We start from the raw sequence: 18,474 nt of genomic DNA on the forward strand, positions 1-18,474 counted from the left end.
ACAGTATAAACAGTACGACTGCAGCAGCAATTCTACCACACAGTAGGAGGCTCCTACACTTTTACTGTGCTCCTAGTGGACATGGTCAAACTAGAACAACATCTAATACTAACCAGTCTGTCCAGGTTTGTAGATGGGTTTATCTGTCTGGATAATATGGATGAAAGCAGGAGGCTCAATGAGAATTTTGGTCTTCTTGATCATCGAGGCACTCTCACCCTGTAGAGTGACATTAATGGTTGCCACAGTTCTGGTGCGCACTGTAGGGACCTGCAAAACCCCAAAACACACATCTGTCAGAGAGGACCGGGGGATACTTGAATATTCAGGAGGAGAGGGAGGAAGAAAGGAAGGAAGGATGGGGTCAACTTTTAAAGTTAATTTTTTGCAGAATCACAACTTGTGCCCAGTTGAAAAGCACTTTCCTAGATTGTACATTTGTCTTGCACTGTAACATCTGTTAACTATATTGGTATACAACAACTGCTTGGAAGCAAATTCAAATTGAGTTCTTCTGAAATTGAGCAACTGGCCTCTTCCACTACACCACTGTTAATTATGAAATGTCGTCATGCTTATGTAGCATATGTTTTCACTTGCAAATGGAGCTGCTATTATATAACTGGGACTGGAACCACACCAACATTTGTGAAGTGTGTTTTTGTATGCGAGTGTGTGTTGCGGGGCTGAGGGTAGGGAGCAGAGGGCAGGGGGTGTATTCCAGAGGAATGCAGGTACATAGCTAGGCATTGGCAGAAAGCAGCCTTTGTTTAGTTGCAGAAAGACAAATGCCAGACCAGGCCTGCAGCAAGGTCAAACATTGCGGAATGAAGTGAAACTAAGTGCTATTGTCAGAGAGCTGATTGGGGTCGACAGGTCGTTTGCCATCAATACGGACAAGGCCAGTAAGTTGCATAACAGCGAGCAGCGGTGTGACAGAAACCACAACAGTCATTTTCAGAGAACCATTGGCGTTGACAGCCTTACTCATGGCACCGGCTGGATAATTAGGTACATAATGACTCCAGTATTTGTGCCATTAGTTTAGTTTAAGGGAGGACTTGGGGATGATGAGAAGAATGTCAACTGCGCCTGGAAACCTAAAAACATTAAAAGTTCAGACCTGCGCTACTCAACCTTGCTGCCACTGAAATTGCAGATTTACATAAGATAAGATATGACAAGACATTATTGTCCACCTTGGTGGAAATTTGTCTTTGGCTTCTCAAAAACATTAAAACACAACCATGACATTGGATGTTATCAAACATACAGCACTGCAATACATATCATTAAAAAAATATCTTGCAGTCATTTTGCATCAAGTGCCTCCATAATATGTGGAATAAAAGACCTCTTATTAATATTCCGGCTTGCCCTCAGGACGCTGAATCAACAGGAGCAACTCAAACTCAGAGATAGTGGGTGTGAGCTATCCACACATCAGTCTGGCCTTCCTGAGTTTCCACTGTCAAATAGATCGTTAATTACTTTTGTGGCCTGCCAATCACCTTCCCTGCTATTTTAACAATTTTGGAAAGCTTGTTTTTGTCTTTTACATTCCTGTTGGCATACAAAGTGGTTATATTAAACGGTAAAATACTTTCTACCAGGCCCTTGTATGCCATCTCAAGTAGGTGTTGGCTAACACCGTAGCTCCTCAGTTTCCTAATTAGAAACAGGCAATGGCTCTCTTTAAAATACTCCCTGAGTTTGCATTAAAACTTAAGGTGTGATCAATGATTGTGCCCAAGCAATGAAATGTTCCACTACTTGCACAGAGCAAATATATGTTGTATTTATCTAATCGGAAACATGAAACGCCACTCTGCAATTTGCCAAACTGTGTGTACATATGTTGACTCAGACCTGGAAGTTTAAGCAGCGGTAAAAGTCCTGTTTGACGGCCTCCTCCAAGATGGAGGTTCTGCCAGAGTCCATTTCAAGGGCGATGGTCAGAAAGACAGGCTCCGTGGGGCCGTGGATCTGGGCACACAGGGTCTCCTGTTTCCCTCCTCTCACTTGGGAGCTTACAGTCACTGCAAAAATACTGAAAAAAAGACTTTACATTAGTTAAAAAAAGAAATGATGTGTTACAGATCTGAACAAACAATGTTTTTAATTGACGCAACAGAAAAAAACAAGTTTGTTTCTGTTTTGGCATTGCAATACTTAAGTCTTTATTTGTAATTGCATTATTTTCTTGTATAAGTGTTAATTAAAAAGCTGTTATTGGCATGACCTGTTAAAATAAGTTAAGCCGTGATGGCGAGGTGAACACTGGCAGACTAATCAAGAATCTTCATTTTAAAGCGTATATAATCATTATTTCTATACTAACAAATGGTCAATGGACTACACAAATGTGTTATTTGAAAGGTGTTGCTTGTATCTGTAAGAACCCAGTGAAGGAAGGACACGCTAAACAACAACTCAGTGGAATATTTTCTATTTTAGGCTGGTTGACATACAGTGGCCTGCTGCAGCCAATGAGAAATAAAGGACACATATGATTGAGTTTTTGGTTGTGCTGCGTAGAGTATTGATGCTGTTTTAGCTAGAGCAAAAGTTGTTTGATGATGAAGAGTTGTTTGACTGATCCAAAACTATGAAAGGCACTTGCGTTGAGCTGACCAAAGTACAGATTACAGGGCTGCCAAACAAAGGTCAGAAAAGAATCAATATGCAGCCTTCAACTAATTATATATATATATATATATATATATTTATATATATATATTTATACACACATACACATACACATATACACACAGTGTTTCCTTTAAGCTGATCTGATAATTGGTCACCACTTTCCCAATAACATTGGCAGATGTGAACAGCTTGTCTCACACACACACACCCCTTCTCTACAGATTGCGTAACACTCTCCTGAGGCCAACCACTGGACTTTCTACCTCACAGTGGGACGACACTGAATTTTGGTCCTTGTAACCCCAACACGACATCCAATTTTACTTGTTGCTAACTTTATCACGTGCAGCTCTGCTTCTCCTGCAAACTCTGGCGTGACGCACAAAGCAAACTTTTGTAGACAGCACAAGCAAAAGTGTGTTATGAATTTAACTTACGTGTCATTGAGGTGGGCCGATGTCGCAGTTTGCAGGAGCGCTGATACGATGATGAGCGCAAACATTTGGAGGACAGGTGCCATGTCTGCAGAGCAGAGTCGGTGCAGCGCCAAGCAGCGGGACAACTCAAGCGGACCGGACTGAACCGGAGGAGGACGCACTTCCAGCCTACTGCGGGCCGAGTCAGAGAAGCGGACAGGGATGTGCAGGACAACTTGCTCACACGGAGGGGGCGGTGGCGGTGGTTTGCTGTTTATACCCCGAAACCACCACTTACCCCTCCCTCTCGAGTCACTCCCCCCGAGTTCGTTGGACCTTTGCAGCCTCCTCCCTATGCCCTAAATAGTTTTAACTTCCCAAAAGTTGAATCAGACTTGTCGGCTGCCAGTACTCCACTCCTCCAGTTTCTAAGGAAGTCCGCACCGCGGTGGGTGAGGGGATGAATATACAGGAGCCATTGTCTCGTGCAGGCAGGAAGACCATGCACATTTTGAGCATCAACAGGCCTGACTACAACAGGCTGTTTGAATATTGAAAACAAGAGACATAACACTTCTTCTTACATGTGGGGCCCTTAGTGGCTATACAGAACCCCCCCTTCTCACACACACACACACAATTTTTACCACCAGGCATATGTAGCCTATAATAACAAATAACTTTTACAATCATACATTTCACATTTAAGGCTCACTTCCGGGATTTCTCTGTTGCCGTCGGAAGTTCCGCCGGATTCCACCCTTTTCGGCTGATGACCGTTACCTTACGCTTTTTCTATGTGTTGGAAATTTAAACTGCGATTTCTGAGGACCACGGTTAACTGCTCCTCAGATCTTTGCTGGTTACATCCAAATCGATTAGACTGATCTGTCTAATCTGAGTTTTCCGTTGCACGACTAAAACAACTTTTGAACGTACACATGTTCCACCAAAACCAGTTCCTTCCGGAGGCTTTCCGACGCGCCTTTGCTCTCTCCGGCGCTTATAGCACCAGCCAGGAAAATTGCGATTGGTTTAAACAAATGCTAATAAACCAGAGCACATTTGTCTCCCATCTCGGAGTGCTGTGTGGACTCACCAGACCCCCCTTTGCAGTGCTGTGGAAGAAGGTCTGGCAAGGCGAGACTACTCACATGAAACAGATCCTGATTCCTGATCCTATCCTGATTTAAGATTCATAAACTTTGTTCTGGGGTGTTTCACAGAGTCACAGAAGACATGTTTTTATAGATTGAATATAAATCCCTTTGACAAGTGAGCTAATCTTGATGTGTAAAATTGTTGATGGTTGCTGAAGGTTGTCGTCATTATCATTGACCTCCCCTCCTCTACCAAAATTAGGATCCTGTAGGCGGATGGGGTGAAGTAGGTCTACCTGTGTTTTTGGCAACAACAAGAATCAAGCAATACCTGGGGAGGGAGGTGGGTGAGCAGGGGCGTAGCACTAAATCCTTGGCCCTGTAGGAATGCGTCTAAATGGGCACATCCACATTCTAGCATCGATTTAGGCCCTCCTAAAATGAGGGCCCTGGGAACTCAGACCCATTTCACACATCTGAGTAATCTGGCAGAAGGCCATTATGTGTTAAGGACAACTAGGATGAGACCTGTCATCCCTGAGACACAGGAAACGGTAAACTTGAGGTGAATTTCTTTCAGGATATTAAAAATGTTCTCTTTGACCCAAAGCACTCCCTCTGTTCATTCTCCAGTGAGGACAGAAAGCAGAATACAGATCAGAGTCCTTCATTTCCACAACACAGACATGGTATCATGGCATGGTAGCACTTTTTTCCAGTCTGCAAATGCCCTCAGTAACCCACATAACAATTACTGATCTTAATAAAACTGTTTTGTGTTGAGTTCTTTTATTAATTTCTGGTTTGCTGCTATACTGGAGTTGACACAGTGACAGTTTTTTAGGATGTCTTTCCTGCAGCTCTTCTTTTGTCTTCTTTTATCTTTTGTCTCCTTCTGCCTTTGATCTCTGCTGCTCCAAAAATCAATCAAAGATAGAACTGAATGGAACCAAAATTATTACAATACACCGCATTTTAGTCTTTGGTTATACGGACTGTGTGCAGCACTATTTATCCACAGTGTTGCACTTGTAGGTTTTGTCTCAGAGGTCAGAAACATTCCTCAGGGCAATTAAAGTGAATGAAATGTTGCACTAATCTGGGTTCTGGGAACAAGGTAGTGCTCAAGAGTCAAGATTACCACTTTTTGTCCACTGGGGAGATTATTTCGGTACACAATGGTGCATAACGAAGAATAAGAGTGTTTAGGCCAATGTAGCAGCAATTCAGAGTAATCAAGTCGGCCATTAACAACACTTTATGAGCTAAGTGTATGGCTTCCATTGTGGCTTCAGTGCAGTCCAAATACCACTGGCATTAGCTTTTATACTTTCATGGGTAATTGTTCAAATGAGCCTGTTTAAACATGTATTCTTTTTTTCTTTCCTTCCTATCTTCTCCCTGTTGCTTTCTCAAGTGATTTGAAAGCACAAAAATCCCCCAAACTGTGAAGTTTATTCCCTTTCATTGCCTTTACTGTGTACACTTGAGTACATTTTACTCCTACCTGTTTACTTATACTCTTGGATGCAGCATTTTTTCTTGTAATTTAAGTTCAACCTTTAACTACTGATCCCACAGATTTAAAAGTGTTTCTTACTACAGGAAGCATTCAGGTTAATAGACAGCAATAGTAAAAGTCCCTTAAAACACTGAGTGCAGATACCTTTCTCTAACTTTGCCTTGCCTCATGTGAAGTTTGAAAGAAAAACTCCCCTTAAGATACTCTCCCCTTAGTCAATATTTTTAAGTTTTTATAAAGAAATTATACATTTTTACAAGCATTGCCTACTTTCACTTTTTAACTTATTTCACTTTTTACTGACTGAAAAACAATCACCATCATTTCTGTCTATAACTAAGACCTAAAAAGTGTTTTTCAAGACTTTCCTATGAGTGAATGTGTATTAAAACAACAACCAAGAAGGCAGGTCAATGAACTAGAATAAAGACAAATAGCACTTGATTTTTAGAAAATACTATTTTACATAATGACAACCTTAACAGTCATACGAATGATATTACTGCAGTAGTATACAAAATGTTTCCCAGCATGCCTTTTGACGTCCCTAAAGAAAAACACATAATCTCGCTGACATGCAACCTGAGCTGCATTCAATTCCAGTATTTGTATGTACTCAACAATCAAAACCTGAAATAAACCTGCTCCACCCGGCCTCCAGAAACATTTGAAACATTTTTGGTATTTGCCAGAAATATCTACCCTGTAAATCCAGAGTTTTCACAAGAGCACAATTTGAATTTGCTCAGTGAGTTACTCTGGCATCAAGTAATGCTGCTCATTAACTATGCCCTTGTAGCCGGGCTGCACCAATCAAATCGGTGTATCTGATATAGGCGGGCAAGAGGCGAGCTAAACAGATGATGACAGTTTATTCTACCAGTTAGCTCCGCAGGTAGCTAAGCGTAAGATGTGATTTGTCGTAGTGTTATCCGAATACGTGCAGTGAGATTTTCAAATGCACGCTTGGTGCCGCCCCTCGAGATGGAAGACTTTCATTACTCAATGCCAGACCCTTGATCTGTTGGATATGGGTCTGGATTTCCAGGCTAAGAAATTTCAGCTGTTGGTAGATTTATTTAAAAATAACTGAATCCTTCAAAAATGGCAATTTAAATGCTATATAATGTGAATTTCTTGTCAAGGTATATTTAAAAAGGCTGTACCGTATCCTGTGCACATTTGTTTTTGGTACTGTGTACTTTGGGAGCTACTGGAAACTGTTAAAGTCTTTGTATGCTTAAACATACTCAGACAATAAAGCAGATTCTTATTCTGATTTAGATTCAAATCTGGATGCCTTAAGGATTTTACCATGGCTAGTTTAATGTGTCAGAGGGTGTCAATAGGTTCTGTTTGTCAGTTAGTTTTGTAGTAATGTGTATTGAAGTAAGAATGTTCTTAAAACGGGATAGAACACAGGGCACACCATTACCATAACAAAGCACCTGTATTGGTTAGTGAACTGGTCATGCATATTCCTTCATATACAAATAAATCGCAAATTGATGCAATAACCAGAACCAACCTTGGAATTTACAATCAAGGCTCATGTTGCCCTGTCTGAGAAAGAAAAAATGCAGATAAACAACATGCACTTTGGTACATATTCACAGCACTGGCCTCATAAGGGAGCACAGAAGCAATACGTGGCACTTGAATGTGTGTGTACGTGTGTGTGTGTGTGTGTGTGTGTGTGTTCACAGCAGCAGGCAGAAGAGGGCAGCAGACAATCGAGCTGAGAGCAGACTGTATGTTTCATGTCTCTCATCTCCTACCCAGGGAGGGGCTCATTAAATTTGGCTCCCCATCTCTTGCTGATGAATTCTTTATCAATACAATATGTTCACCCTGTGCTCCTACAGAGATATCATATAAAAGTTCAATTAACTGGGGCTTGATGATCTCAATGAGATGATCTATTATAGCTAAAAGCTCCCTCTACACAGTCCGCTGGAGCCTTTCCAGAGCGAAAGTACACACGGAAAAACAATGAAGGAACATCCACCAGCGAATAACAAAGGGAAGTCAGACGCTGCATGGGGATTTAGATGTTCAAAGGAGCAGCTTACGCCTCTGGGCCATGCAGGGCCCTCTTGAGTCTGAGAATGAAATCTGTTGTTTAACAAGCCTTTATTGGAATCCACACTTCTACCAAAATGTTGAAGATCAGGGACAAACAGAAGCGCACAACGGCGGTACATGAGCCAGCGATGAGCACAATCCCAGAGAATTTTTGTCAGGGAAGCCATATCAGACACTACGATTCCCATATTGGTATAACAAAAATCCACAGGTTGTGTATGTTTGTGTGTGAGTGTGTGTACTAGCTGGAGCAGGGATGTGTTGAGCTTCAGGTGGTGGATATAGCAGAGAGCTTGCTGCCTTTGGTTTCCTCAGTTCTTTTGCCTGTGTAGTTTCTAGAGGTTTATTAAGCACCGCCTTGGTTTGTTTCAAGAGTCCCATGGGTGCACCAGACACGGGGACACTGCTTTTTAACTTTAGTATGCTTTGTGTGACTTAAGATTTAAAGGAAGACTCCCTCTCTGATGCTCTTATGTTGGTATCCACATTTTTGTGACAACCGAAACACTCCAGTTAGTTTTTTTAAAGCAGGATCATTTTCATTGTATTGTGTCCAGCAAGATTTTTTTTTATCATTTCACACCATCATTAATTCCTAACAAGTTTCATGCTGTGTGCAGTGCGCTTTGAGCAGGCCTACTTCCTGGATGGTTCCCTCAACGGTCAAAAGGTTGAGTGTAAAACGCTGGACACTACTCGCCCTCAACGGTCGCCGTCTCTGCTACGTAGAAGAACCTATGGGACCCACAATGTATTTTCTACAGACAGACCCACATTACCATCCCTGGAGACTCGCAGAAACCTTATTTTATTAAAATAACTTCTAAAATCTGCAACCTGATGAATAGAAATCACAGTGTGTCATTAAAAAAAAAATTGTGTATCTTGAAATTACAATGAATAGGACAAGTCACTGCACCAGAATCAAGAAAAAGTACAAAAAATACTAATTTCCATGTTAAATATTATTTCAATACCAGCTGTTTTTTTCTTTTGTATCCCAGAATGCCTTTTTATGTCTTGCAAGAAAGGTGTGTACACTTCCAGTCACAGGATGATGCTGAAAATTCAAGATATACAGTAAATCACTGTAAATTAAATGTTAATACTCATAATGCAATGTTTATCACAGTAATGAACCGGAAAGACAATTATGGTGTTTTACTGGGAATTTTGTGGTAAGTAACTGTAGAAATTACAGCAAAGTCTAACAGTGTTTGTAAGCAACAACAAAATATTGTCATTCATGTTGCAATTGTAGTTTATTGTTGCAGCTGCTTGTTCCTGAGTGGTTGGTTTGTCTGGGATGATGCCATGAGCATCCATAGTGAAAGCCCAGGGGAGCAATGATGTATAGACACACTACAATGAGCCAAAGAGCTGCCACGTGCACCATGGAGCATTTCTTTTTTAACCATCTCACATATTTGATTTATTAAAACTAAGGTTTAGGAACAAAGATGACTCACTTCCAGCATCTTTCACCTCAACATTAATGGTTTGGTTCCTTGTTGCTGCTCTTATCAGCTAATTCTTTTTACCCCACTCACACAGTATATGGTTGTTCAATTTGAAGCTACGATCAGAGGGCTGCTTATCTTAGCTTAGCATAAAGACTGGAAACAGGTGGAAACTGTTAACCTTGTTTCTCCAAGATGAGAAGTGTTTTCTCTGAGAACATGATCAGAGGCAAAACAATGTCCAATACCACTGTTTCTGTTTAAAAGGTGTCCATACTTTATGGTTGTACTGGTCAGCGAGCCAGTCATTTTGTTTTATTTCACGCTTCTGGCCCCATTTGTCACAGAGCACGTTTGGCTGCTGCATTGCATTGTGGTCAGTTGAGGCAACAGTGAATTGAGGAAACATGGTGGCCCAATGTTTAGCAGTGTGGCCTTACAACAAGAAGGTGCAGGGTTTTAATCCAGGTTGGTTTTTTTGTGTTCTCTGGCTCAGATCTGGAGTTGGTCCCCGGGCGCTGTGATTGGCTGCCCACTGCTCCCTTGAGGGAGGGGTTAAATGCAGAGGATAAATTTCGCTACACGAACGTGGTTGTAACAGTAAAGTACCCTGACCTTGAAGAAAATCTACCTAGACTGCGCATGACTTTTTAACTTGACTTTTGATGCCTTTAACTGCTAATGGCAAGTCACAAATAAACAGCAAAATGCTTATAGATTGGATTTCATGACTGTTTGTGTTCCCTCTCACTTGGCCATTGAAGCGGATTCTGATTCCGATGTATAGTTCAAAAATGTTTAAAGCGAGAGTGAAGATGATTTTGACTGTGGCTCTCATTTGGTTTTGGGCAAAATGTTTTTCTGGCTTTGTTATACAGCCATACATGTATATATAAAGTGTATAAAATGGTTGGAATGGAAATGGTTAGAAAATGTATACATTTTCTAAAAGCCTTACCGCAAGGTGTGTTTAATTCTAGCACCGAATTCAATTCTGAAGACGTCCCTTTAAACAAAGAAAAGCTGGTCTTTTATACTAAAGTACTGATGTGCTTTTCAAAGTTACAAAGAAAAGGTCTGATTTTATTACATGAATCACACAACCTCATATGGTCAATGAATGGTAATTTTATACCAGATATATACAGATTCAATACTGTATATATACAGATTTGTGCAAATTGATGAAGCCATGATCCATCTCTTGTTTACCACATGTGTATAAATGATATCATGGGCTCTAGTCTTCTTAAAACATGAATAAAGTATTCTGAAATGAAAGCACACTCCAACTGAGGCCCTTGTAAATCCAATGGAATCAATCTCCCTTTGGTTGACCTCAGATTCACTCACACACCACCAACAAACCTCCATTTGTTTTTCTGTCTCACCTGCATTCAGCTGAAAAACAAACCAACCCCCGACTTTACGTTTCTCTCGCTCACATCGTCACATTTCTGTGGCTCCTCAGCTACCACAGGGCTCCTGGTGGAGGTGCTGAGGGAGCAGGGAGAACATTGTTTGAACTACAGTAAAACACAGCTCCCTTCAGCTCCTAGATCAAAGGCAGAGGATTACCAACAGCCTGCTGTAATGAGACCACAATGACTTGAAATCGCTGGGACGGCTTGGTACACTCTCCCCCAACCACAACATCTTCACGAGAGACTGCGGTGGAACACCCTGAGAAAGACAACAGTAATCTAGTAATGTGGGTTTCTCTGGATGTGAACCCATCTGCTGTCTCAAATCTCTGTGTGTGATCCTGCTAGAAAACTGCAGTGCAGTTTAAAAATCTGAATCTGGCTACTGTGATCTTTTTTTAAACTGTGAGTGTATGGCGTGAGTACGTGTGTGAATGTATACTACTATGCACTAGAAGCACCTGTCCCATCATGTGTATGTGAGGGTATGGTTTGTAGAAAGGTATAGCATGTGCACGACTTCAAGGCACCAAAAGGAGTAGTACTTAAATTTAATTGTGACAATGTTTTACAAAGACAAATAAATTATTCTGATTCTGAGTAACAAAATCAGTATTCCTGCAATGAAAGAAGTGCTGTACAAATTCAATTATTTATTTAACAGTCACAATTCCACCCCAGTGTGCTGACACTGGTGGATGGCCTGTCTCAGTCAATAAATCTCCTGGCCTGTCCACATCCATTTTTCTGATTTAATATACAATGTAAGGCACTCAGTGTGTTTATGTTATTTTGTCAAAGACAGGGCTGTAGGTTGTTACAAGGTCAGTACAAATTGTTTTTGTCTTTTTAAAGGTCACATGACATGGTGTTCTTTGGATGCTTTTATTGCCTTATTGGTCCCCTAATACCGTGTCTGAAGTCTCTTTCCCAAATGTTTACACGTGGGCGGCTATTTTCATGACTGGACATTTCAACCTCTCTGGTTTCAAAAATGATAGAGCTGTCAGTTTTCAGAAAAGTGTTAATTTACACATGTAAGTATGTCGTCAATAGCATGTACCTGTAGGTTGAGGTGTAACAAGAAGCTCAAGCCCAGGTCAGCCAATCAGAATCCCGAAAATAACAGCAACGGCAACAAATCACATCCTCTCTCTTCTCTTCTTCTCTTCCTCGGCTGCTTAAACCTCCGTTCGTCTCATCGAGTGGAGATTTCATAAATCTCCACTCTGGCATACATTTTTAGAAAGACTCGTTTTCAGAAGCAAATTCTCCGTTTGCATGTACAGTGGTTTGAAAAAGTGTTTGCCCCCTTCCACATTTCCTGTTCCTTTTCATGTTTGTCACACTTAAGTGTTTCGGAACATCAAACCAATTTAAACAATAGTCAAGGACAACACAAGTAAACACAAAAATGCAATTTGTAAATGAAGGTGTTTATTATTAAAAGTGAAAAAAAATCCAAACCATCATGGCCCTGTGTGAAAAGGTGATTGCCCCCCTTGTTAAAACATACTATAACTGTGGTTGTCCACCTGAGTTCAATTTCTCTAGCCACACCCAGGCCTGATTATTGCCACACCTGTTCACAATCAAGGCATCACTTAAATAGGAGCTGCTTGACACAGTAAGGCCCACCAGAAGATACTTAAAAGCTACACATCATGCCGAGACCCAAAGAAATTCAGGAACAATTGAGAAAGAAAGTAATTGAGATCTATCAGTCTGGAAAGGGTTATAAAGCCATTTCCAAAGCTTTGGGAATCCAGCGAACCACAGTGAGAGCCATTATCCACAAATGGCGAAGACATGGAACAGTGGTGAACCTTCCCAGGAGTGACCGGCCGCCCAAAATTACCCCAAGAGCATAGCGACGACTCATCCAAGAGGTCACAAAAGACCCCACAACAACAGGTTGCAGTTGTTGCTGCTACGGGTGGCACAACCAGTTATTAGATTTAGGGGGCAATCCCTTTTTCACACAGGGCCATGATGGTTTGGATTTTTTTCACCTTTAATAATAAACACCTTCATGTACAAATTGCATTTTGCGTTTACTTGTGTTGTCCTTGACTATTGTTTAAATTGGTTTGATTTTCCGAAACACTTAAGTGTGACAAACATGCAAAGGAACAGGAAATGAGGAAGGGGGCAAACACTTTTTCACACCACTGTAAATGAAGGTCACAAACGAAAGAAAATGTCTCTGTTTCTCAAAATAACCATGCACGTGTAAACAGGGTCACAGACAGGAAATTCTGTGTGTGTGAGAGAAAGAAGGGACATGCAACAAAAGTGCCCCGGACCGAATCAAACCAGTATTGATAATTGTTAAAAAAAGCCAAATTGAAATTTTCCTTTGTTTGCAATCTTTGAATCTAAAAACCTGCGACTATTTTAGATGTCAAAATAAAACATATTCCATAAAGACACCGACAGTAGTCATCATTTCATCATCATCTAAAAGATGTTCATGGCCAAATGAATGGGCTAATGAACTCATCTTTATTCACTTTGCATTTGTAATTTACATTTGCAAGCAGAAACGATGTAACGTTAATTAACGTTCCAGACTCCATGTGAACAAATATAGAAATTTACAGTGTATTTGCCTTGCGTTTTGTCTCAGAACAAGCACTAGTAACTGATAAAATCACAATGAGCAGTGATGAAAGCAGTTGTGTGTATCATGGGGATTGGATTAAATTGTCTGAATTTGATGTTCATCCTTGCTCCCTGTGCACCAGTATTATCATCACCATCTCGGGGTCTAACATGTTCATTTAGGCTCATGTTTAAAGCAAATGAATTCATTTGCATTTGTGCCGTTTGTGTGTGTTTGTGCTGCTGTGTAAGTGTGAACCAGCCGCTCTGCAGTGTTGTTGTATGAATGCTGTAATTACAGCTGGTTTTGACGTTCCCCCGGTGCCTGGCTCCCTTTCGCGGAGATGAGAGGAGAAAGTGACACGCTCCCTCACATGTTCTCCTCAGGGAACACTTATCAAAACAATACGCCAGCCATCATTCAAACATAGCCCTGCATACTTCGCCACTTTGAAGTCTCCCCATCCTCTTGTTTTTTTAATCCCCCTTGCCTTTTCTCTCAGTGTAATCCCACTGTAACTGCAGGGATTCTTCACAATTCAGGCCATTTCTTCATACAAATACAACACTTCATCAACAAATAACAATATGTTGGGATTGAGTGTTGAATAAGAGGCTAAAGCTAAATGGGTTCAAGTGCTGTTACTGCAATGCATCCCTGTCTGTGTTGCCAATCCCTGTAAAAAGTTAATGTAAGCAGGATTCACAGGGAACTGCTGGTGATGAAATTATGGTGTAACTGATACCAATGTGCCATAGTAGAGGAGTGCATGGCCGCCTTCGTCTTTGAAGGAGGCTCTTCCCATCCCGCGATGCACTGCTGGAGAGGACTCCTGTATGGTTGTACAGTACAAACAGACAGATGGAGGGCAATACTGCACAAAAAGCAGGCAATCGTTTTGCCGCAATACAGAAAAAAGCCTGCAAGTTAAGGAATTAATTGTAGATTCACTATTGCACACAACAGTGAAATCTGTGAACTCTACTGTGAATATATATATATATATATATATATATATATATATATATATACAGCATACAGCAGGGGTTAATATCAAACAGAATGTGTCATTTCGAACATTCTAACATTTATATTTCATTTCTTCAAATCTGCATTAGATAATCAGATTTTGGAACATATGACTGACTAATGTGTGTGGGTTAATAATTTAAAATTTGTTTTTTTTATTTCCTTGTGTCATGATTACTCTTAAATCTTAAGTTTTCAGTTGCTGTTAGGAAAACAGTTGAATGTAGGAAAAAATACTGTTAATGATTGTTGACTGATCATAATACAGGATTTGTTAGAGGTTAAAAAACAGATGAAATATAGAACTCTTGCAGAGGCATTGCACATATCACCACAAGTGTTCCTGATCCCCGCGACCTCGATGATTACAAATTCATGCGCGACTAAAGAGGTGCATCATGCATAATAAAATACTGCACCGACTGCAAAAAATAGCAAGACCACCACTGTAAACAAAGGGGTTGTATGAGCTCTGAGGGGGGGAGGAGGCCGTGAAAACCCACGGCAACAGGGATGCCAAAAACATGTTTTTTTAGAGGGGTGAGCCAGTGTTGCCTATTACTATAGCAACAAGAAGACCTGGCTGCTTCAATCAGCTTTTGGTTTCTCTGGGAGGGAGAGGATAGGCAGAGGAGCTCCAGCCAAGGAGACATGTAGAGTCCTCCTGGTTTTACTAATGAGGGCCTCCACACATCCTACCTGTCACACTGCCTGTCACGCCACCCAAGCAGCCTGCAGAGGTCAGGTACAAGGAACACAAACCCAGTGACAGCCTGGGGAGGGAGACATTAAATACCTGTGGTTACAGAAAAAGACTTTGACCATTACCTGTTGTGGTATAACATACATTCTTTTTCACATTATTGATGGATTTTGAAATGTGTGGCAGTGCTTAAATCAGACACATAAACACACACAGTTCATTTGGTTTCGATTGCTGTCACCAGAGAGCGGCGTTTTATTGTCCCTGTCTGTAAACTTGACTCCATCATCTGTGCTTTTTACTCCATTTGCCATTCGGGATCAATCGATTTGGGATCAAAGTCTGTCCTCCAGCAGCTGGGAGTGACGTTCGGCTATATGTCTTCAAAAAAAAACAAAAAACTATTTGTAATTAACTTACATGTCTTTAAGATTTTGCAGTGATTTTGCTTGCAGGCGTAGCAGATGCATTGTGTTTTTATGGTTCATAAAACATCACGGTAAAATAAAGATCCTGTTTTGAGAAGCCTGTTACATGATAATGACGTTGTTGTGACTGAGAAGAGATTTATAACGGCATCAGAGTGGCAGGTGAAACTACGGTGAAGCCCATATGTAACAGAATTACATGCAGCTATATAATACTCAATTATAGATTTCAGCTTTTAATATTTTTATTACAGTATTGTGAGTTACCCTTTGCATCAACCCCACTAGCATACATAGACATACAGTAATCATTTAATAAATGTTTCTTAGCATACTATGTTGTATACAATGTTGTAATAAGCAGATATATGGACATTTTAAGTGTTGACAAGAGTACAGCATTTGTCAACATTAGAACTTCTTCTATGAAGGCATAATTTGAATAGTTAAAAATGTGTTTTGTTTTATTGTTGTTCAGTACATTTCAAGTCTCAACTCAAAACACATCTGTTTAAAACTGCCCGCTCCACTTGAATGTCTATTGTTCTGCCTTTTCTGTTGTTTTTGTTGTTTAGTATTTTTTTCCCTCCTGTTTTTAATGTATGAATACCCTGTACGGTGTCCTTGAGTGCCGAGACAGGCGCCTTTAAATAAAATGTATTATTGTTATTATTATTATTATTATTTGTTCATACAGAAGTCTCCATGCATAAGTGTAAGCAGGAGGAGTCAAAGTGTGACCAAACACAATTTTATCTGCACACAACTACAATGTGGTAAGTTATAAACGATTTATTAAACATCTACGTAGTGCTCATAAATGCAAGAAATGTAAATGTAAAATAAATAGTTACTTCATTATTTTAAGTGTATTGTTATTAATCTGATGCTTGTTATTACTACTATATATCACTTATATGCCCCACTGCTTTTACAGATCGCTGTACAATAAATAAAAATAGACAGGAGTGAGGTGGACAGTTTAAAAACTCTTGATCACTGTAAGTTAAAATATCTGTTTACACATTTCAGTTCTATTCAACATGTTTCATGATATATTAGATGTTTTTTAAAGATAAGATGAGGCTTATATAAGTTGATACATATTCAACATATCTGAAGTATATATTTGAAATGTCTTTCACCTTATTCTGTGTGTGTGTGTGTGTGTTTTACACTGAGTTTTAATCAGATGAAGCCCCCGTTGCAGACCGCCCCGCTCTCCTTCAGCGTAGTGCGGCTGTAGGTGAGAATAATCTCTGGTTCACTGTGAAAGACAGACTACAGGTGCAGTGTGGGTTTGATCCATTCTAACTCTGATCAACACCTAGAGTCAGTGGCGTATACTGTGAATGGCAGTAAGCTTATTCAGAGTTTTATACTGTGCACACATTGTAGACTGAGGAGACGTTCCAATCCTCTGTATGCCCCGTGATTATGACGATGATGGATGAAGCTTTGTCTGATTAACTGATCAGTCCCTATTTGCAATTATCAGCAGGCTCGGATTCTAGGCTTTGGATGGAGATGCAGAGTCACAAACTGACTTATTACTGGCAGGCTGATGAGCTAGATGGCTGTCAAAGAATGTTTAAAACCTCTGTAAATGTTTGATACTTTTTAATTCAATTTACAGATTCGAAAAAGGTATTTAAAGTGTGTGTGTGTGTGTGTGTGTGTGTGTGTGTGTGTGTGTGTGTGTGTGTAGGGCTGTCCGACTCCTTTTCTGTTTTGAGTTTGCATTCTGTCTCATGTCTTTCTTCATTTCTACACTCCACAAAAGATATGAATGTTATTCTGGAAAATACATCTTAGGTTGTGCTTCTAAAGTATATCTTACATTTAAATACTGTTCATAAATGCAACATGTATTTAATGAAGACATATTTCTGTTAGTCATTACACCTTGTAAAATGTACTTTAAAAAAATTAGATTACATTTTCTAATCATTTTCCGTATATTTCTCATCATCTCACACACAAAAACCACACTGGACTAGATTGGTCACACTAAAAACAACTACAACTAACTTCTATGATGTTGTGTAATATCATGAATAGAAAGCTTCACAAAGTGCAGAAGACAAAGTGGTAATCTGAATTACCGACATAAAAAGTTTAGTGAAGGGACTTAAGGAAGGTTTAGCTTGACAAGTATTTAAGTTAATAAATAAAGTTAGAAATTTAGTTAATACTAAGAAAAGAAAATAGTAAATTAAGACAATACACCAAGAATCACATGACAACAGTGATGTCAACAAAGGTGGCCATACAGAAAATGAACAATTGCAGCCTAATTGATCTGAAGTGGCTGTTTGTCTGGTTATGATCCCAGCTGGATGTCAGAGTCTCTTCTCACAACACATCACTAGTTCTAATTTACAGTGCAGCAGTCCCAGGTCGGTGCTAATGTGTAATGATCAGCAATCAGTGGAAGACCTATGGCAGGCCAATGGAAATAAAAATGTTCCCCCAGATAAACCAATGGTGCGGCCACATTGTTACAGCGCTCAGCGAATCCCCTGCGGATCTGATGCAACAGGGCTGCAACTAAAGTTCCACCTTCGAAATGCAACACGATGTCCTTCCGCTACAGCGCGAAGAAAACTAGTGCCTGTTCCACCGTTTGGTGAATTATCCCTCAATCCTCTTCAGTGTTTCAGTTTAAAAGTGTGTTTAGGGTTTTATTATTGTATTTAACGTGTTGTCATAGTTTCGAGTTTGACTGGACTGTTAGGTAAGGTACCCATAAGTAATTCTGTCAATTACTTTTTCAAGCAGGCAACTCATGTGCAGTACAGTTTCAATAACGACATTATTTTAAAACTTTTTGTTGCATTCAAGAAAGCACAAAGGCAATATGTCTATAAGCTTTTTAAAATTAATAATACTATTATAATTTTTTCCCATTAACTAGGTAGACTAAAAAACAATTTGCAATTCAAGATATAGAATACAAATGATTGTAACAAATGAAATAGATCAGAGCGTTATAACAGAGTGTACTGTCTGTGGTCTCTGGGTAATGGGAAAGTCCCCAGGTTCATGAC

The 18,474-nt window shown here is 40.0% G+C and overlaps 1 protein-coding gene across 3 annotated transcripts in view; it reads right to left on the reverse strand.

Annotated features, from left to right (window-relative positions):
• Positions 1 to 3,360, reverse strand: part of LOC117941981 (alpha-2-macroglobulin) — a 31,006-nt gene extending 27,646 nt beyond the window's left edge. Inside the window, exons 1-4 of one of the 3 annotated variants that reach the window (XM_034867258.1) lie at positions 3,250 to 3,335; positions 3,090 to 3,217; positions 1,870 to 2,050; positions 114 to 270 (exon numbers count right to left, since the gene is read on the reverse strand). In XM_034867258.1, coding sequence (XP_034723149.1) covers positions 114 to 270; positions 1,870 to 2,050; positions 3,090 to 3,172 — 421 coding nt within the window. In that variant the 5' untranslated portion in view covers positions 3,173 to 3,217; positions 3,250 to 3,335. Of the gene's footprint in view, positions 1 to 113; positions 271 to 1,869; positions 2,051 to 3,089 lie in introns of all 3 variants that reach the window. The other 2 variants (XM_034867259.1, XM_034867257.1) reach the window with 2 other exon arrangements.
• Positions 3,361 to 18,474: the final 15,114 nt, after the last annotated feature.

The sequence above is a fragment of the Etheostoma cragini genome, chromosome 3 (assembly GCF_013103735.1).
Source record: "Etheostoma cragini isolate CJK2018 chromosome 3, CSU_Ecrag_1.0, whole genome shotgun sequence".
In the NCBI taxonomy this organism is placed as follows: domain Eukaryota; kingdom Metazoa; phylum Chordata; class Actinopteri; order Perciformes; family Percidae; genus Etheostoma; species Etheostoma cragini.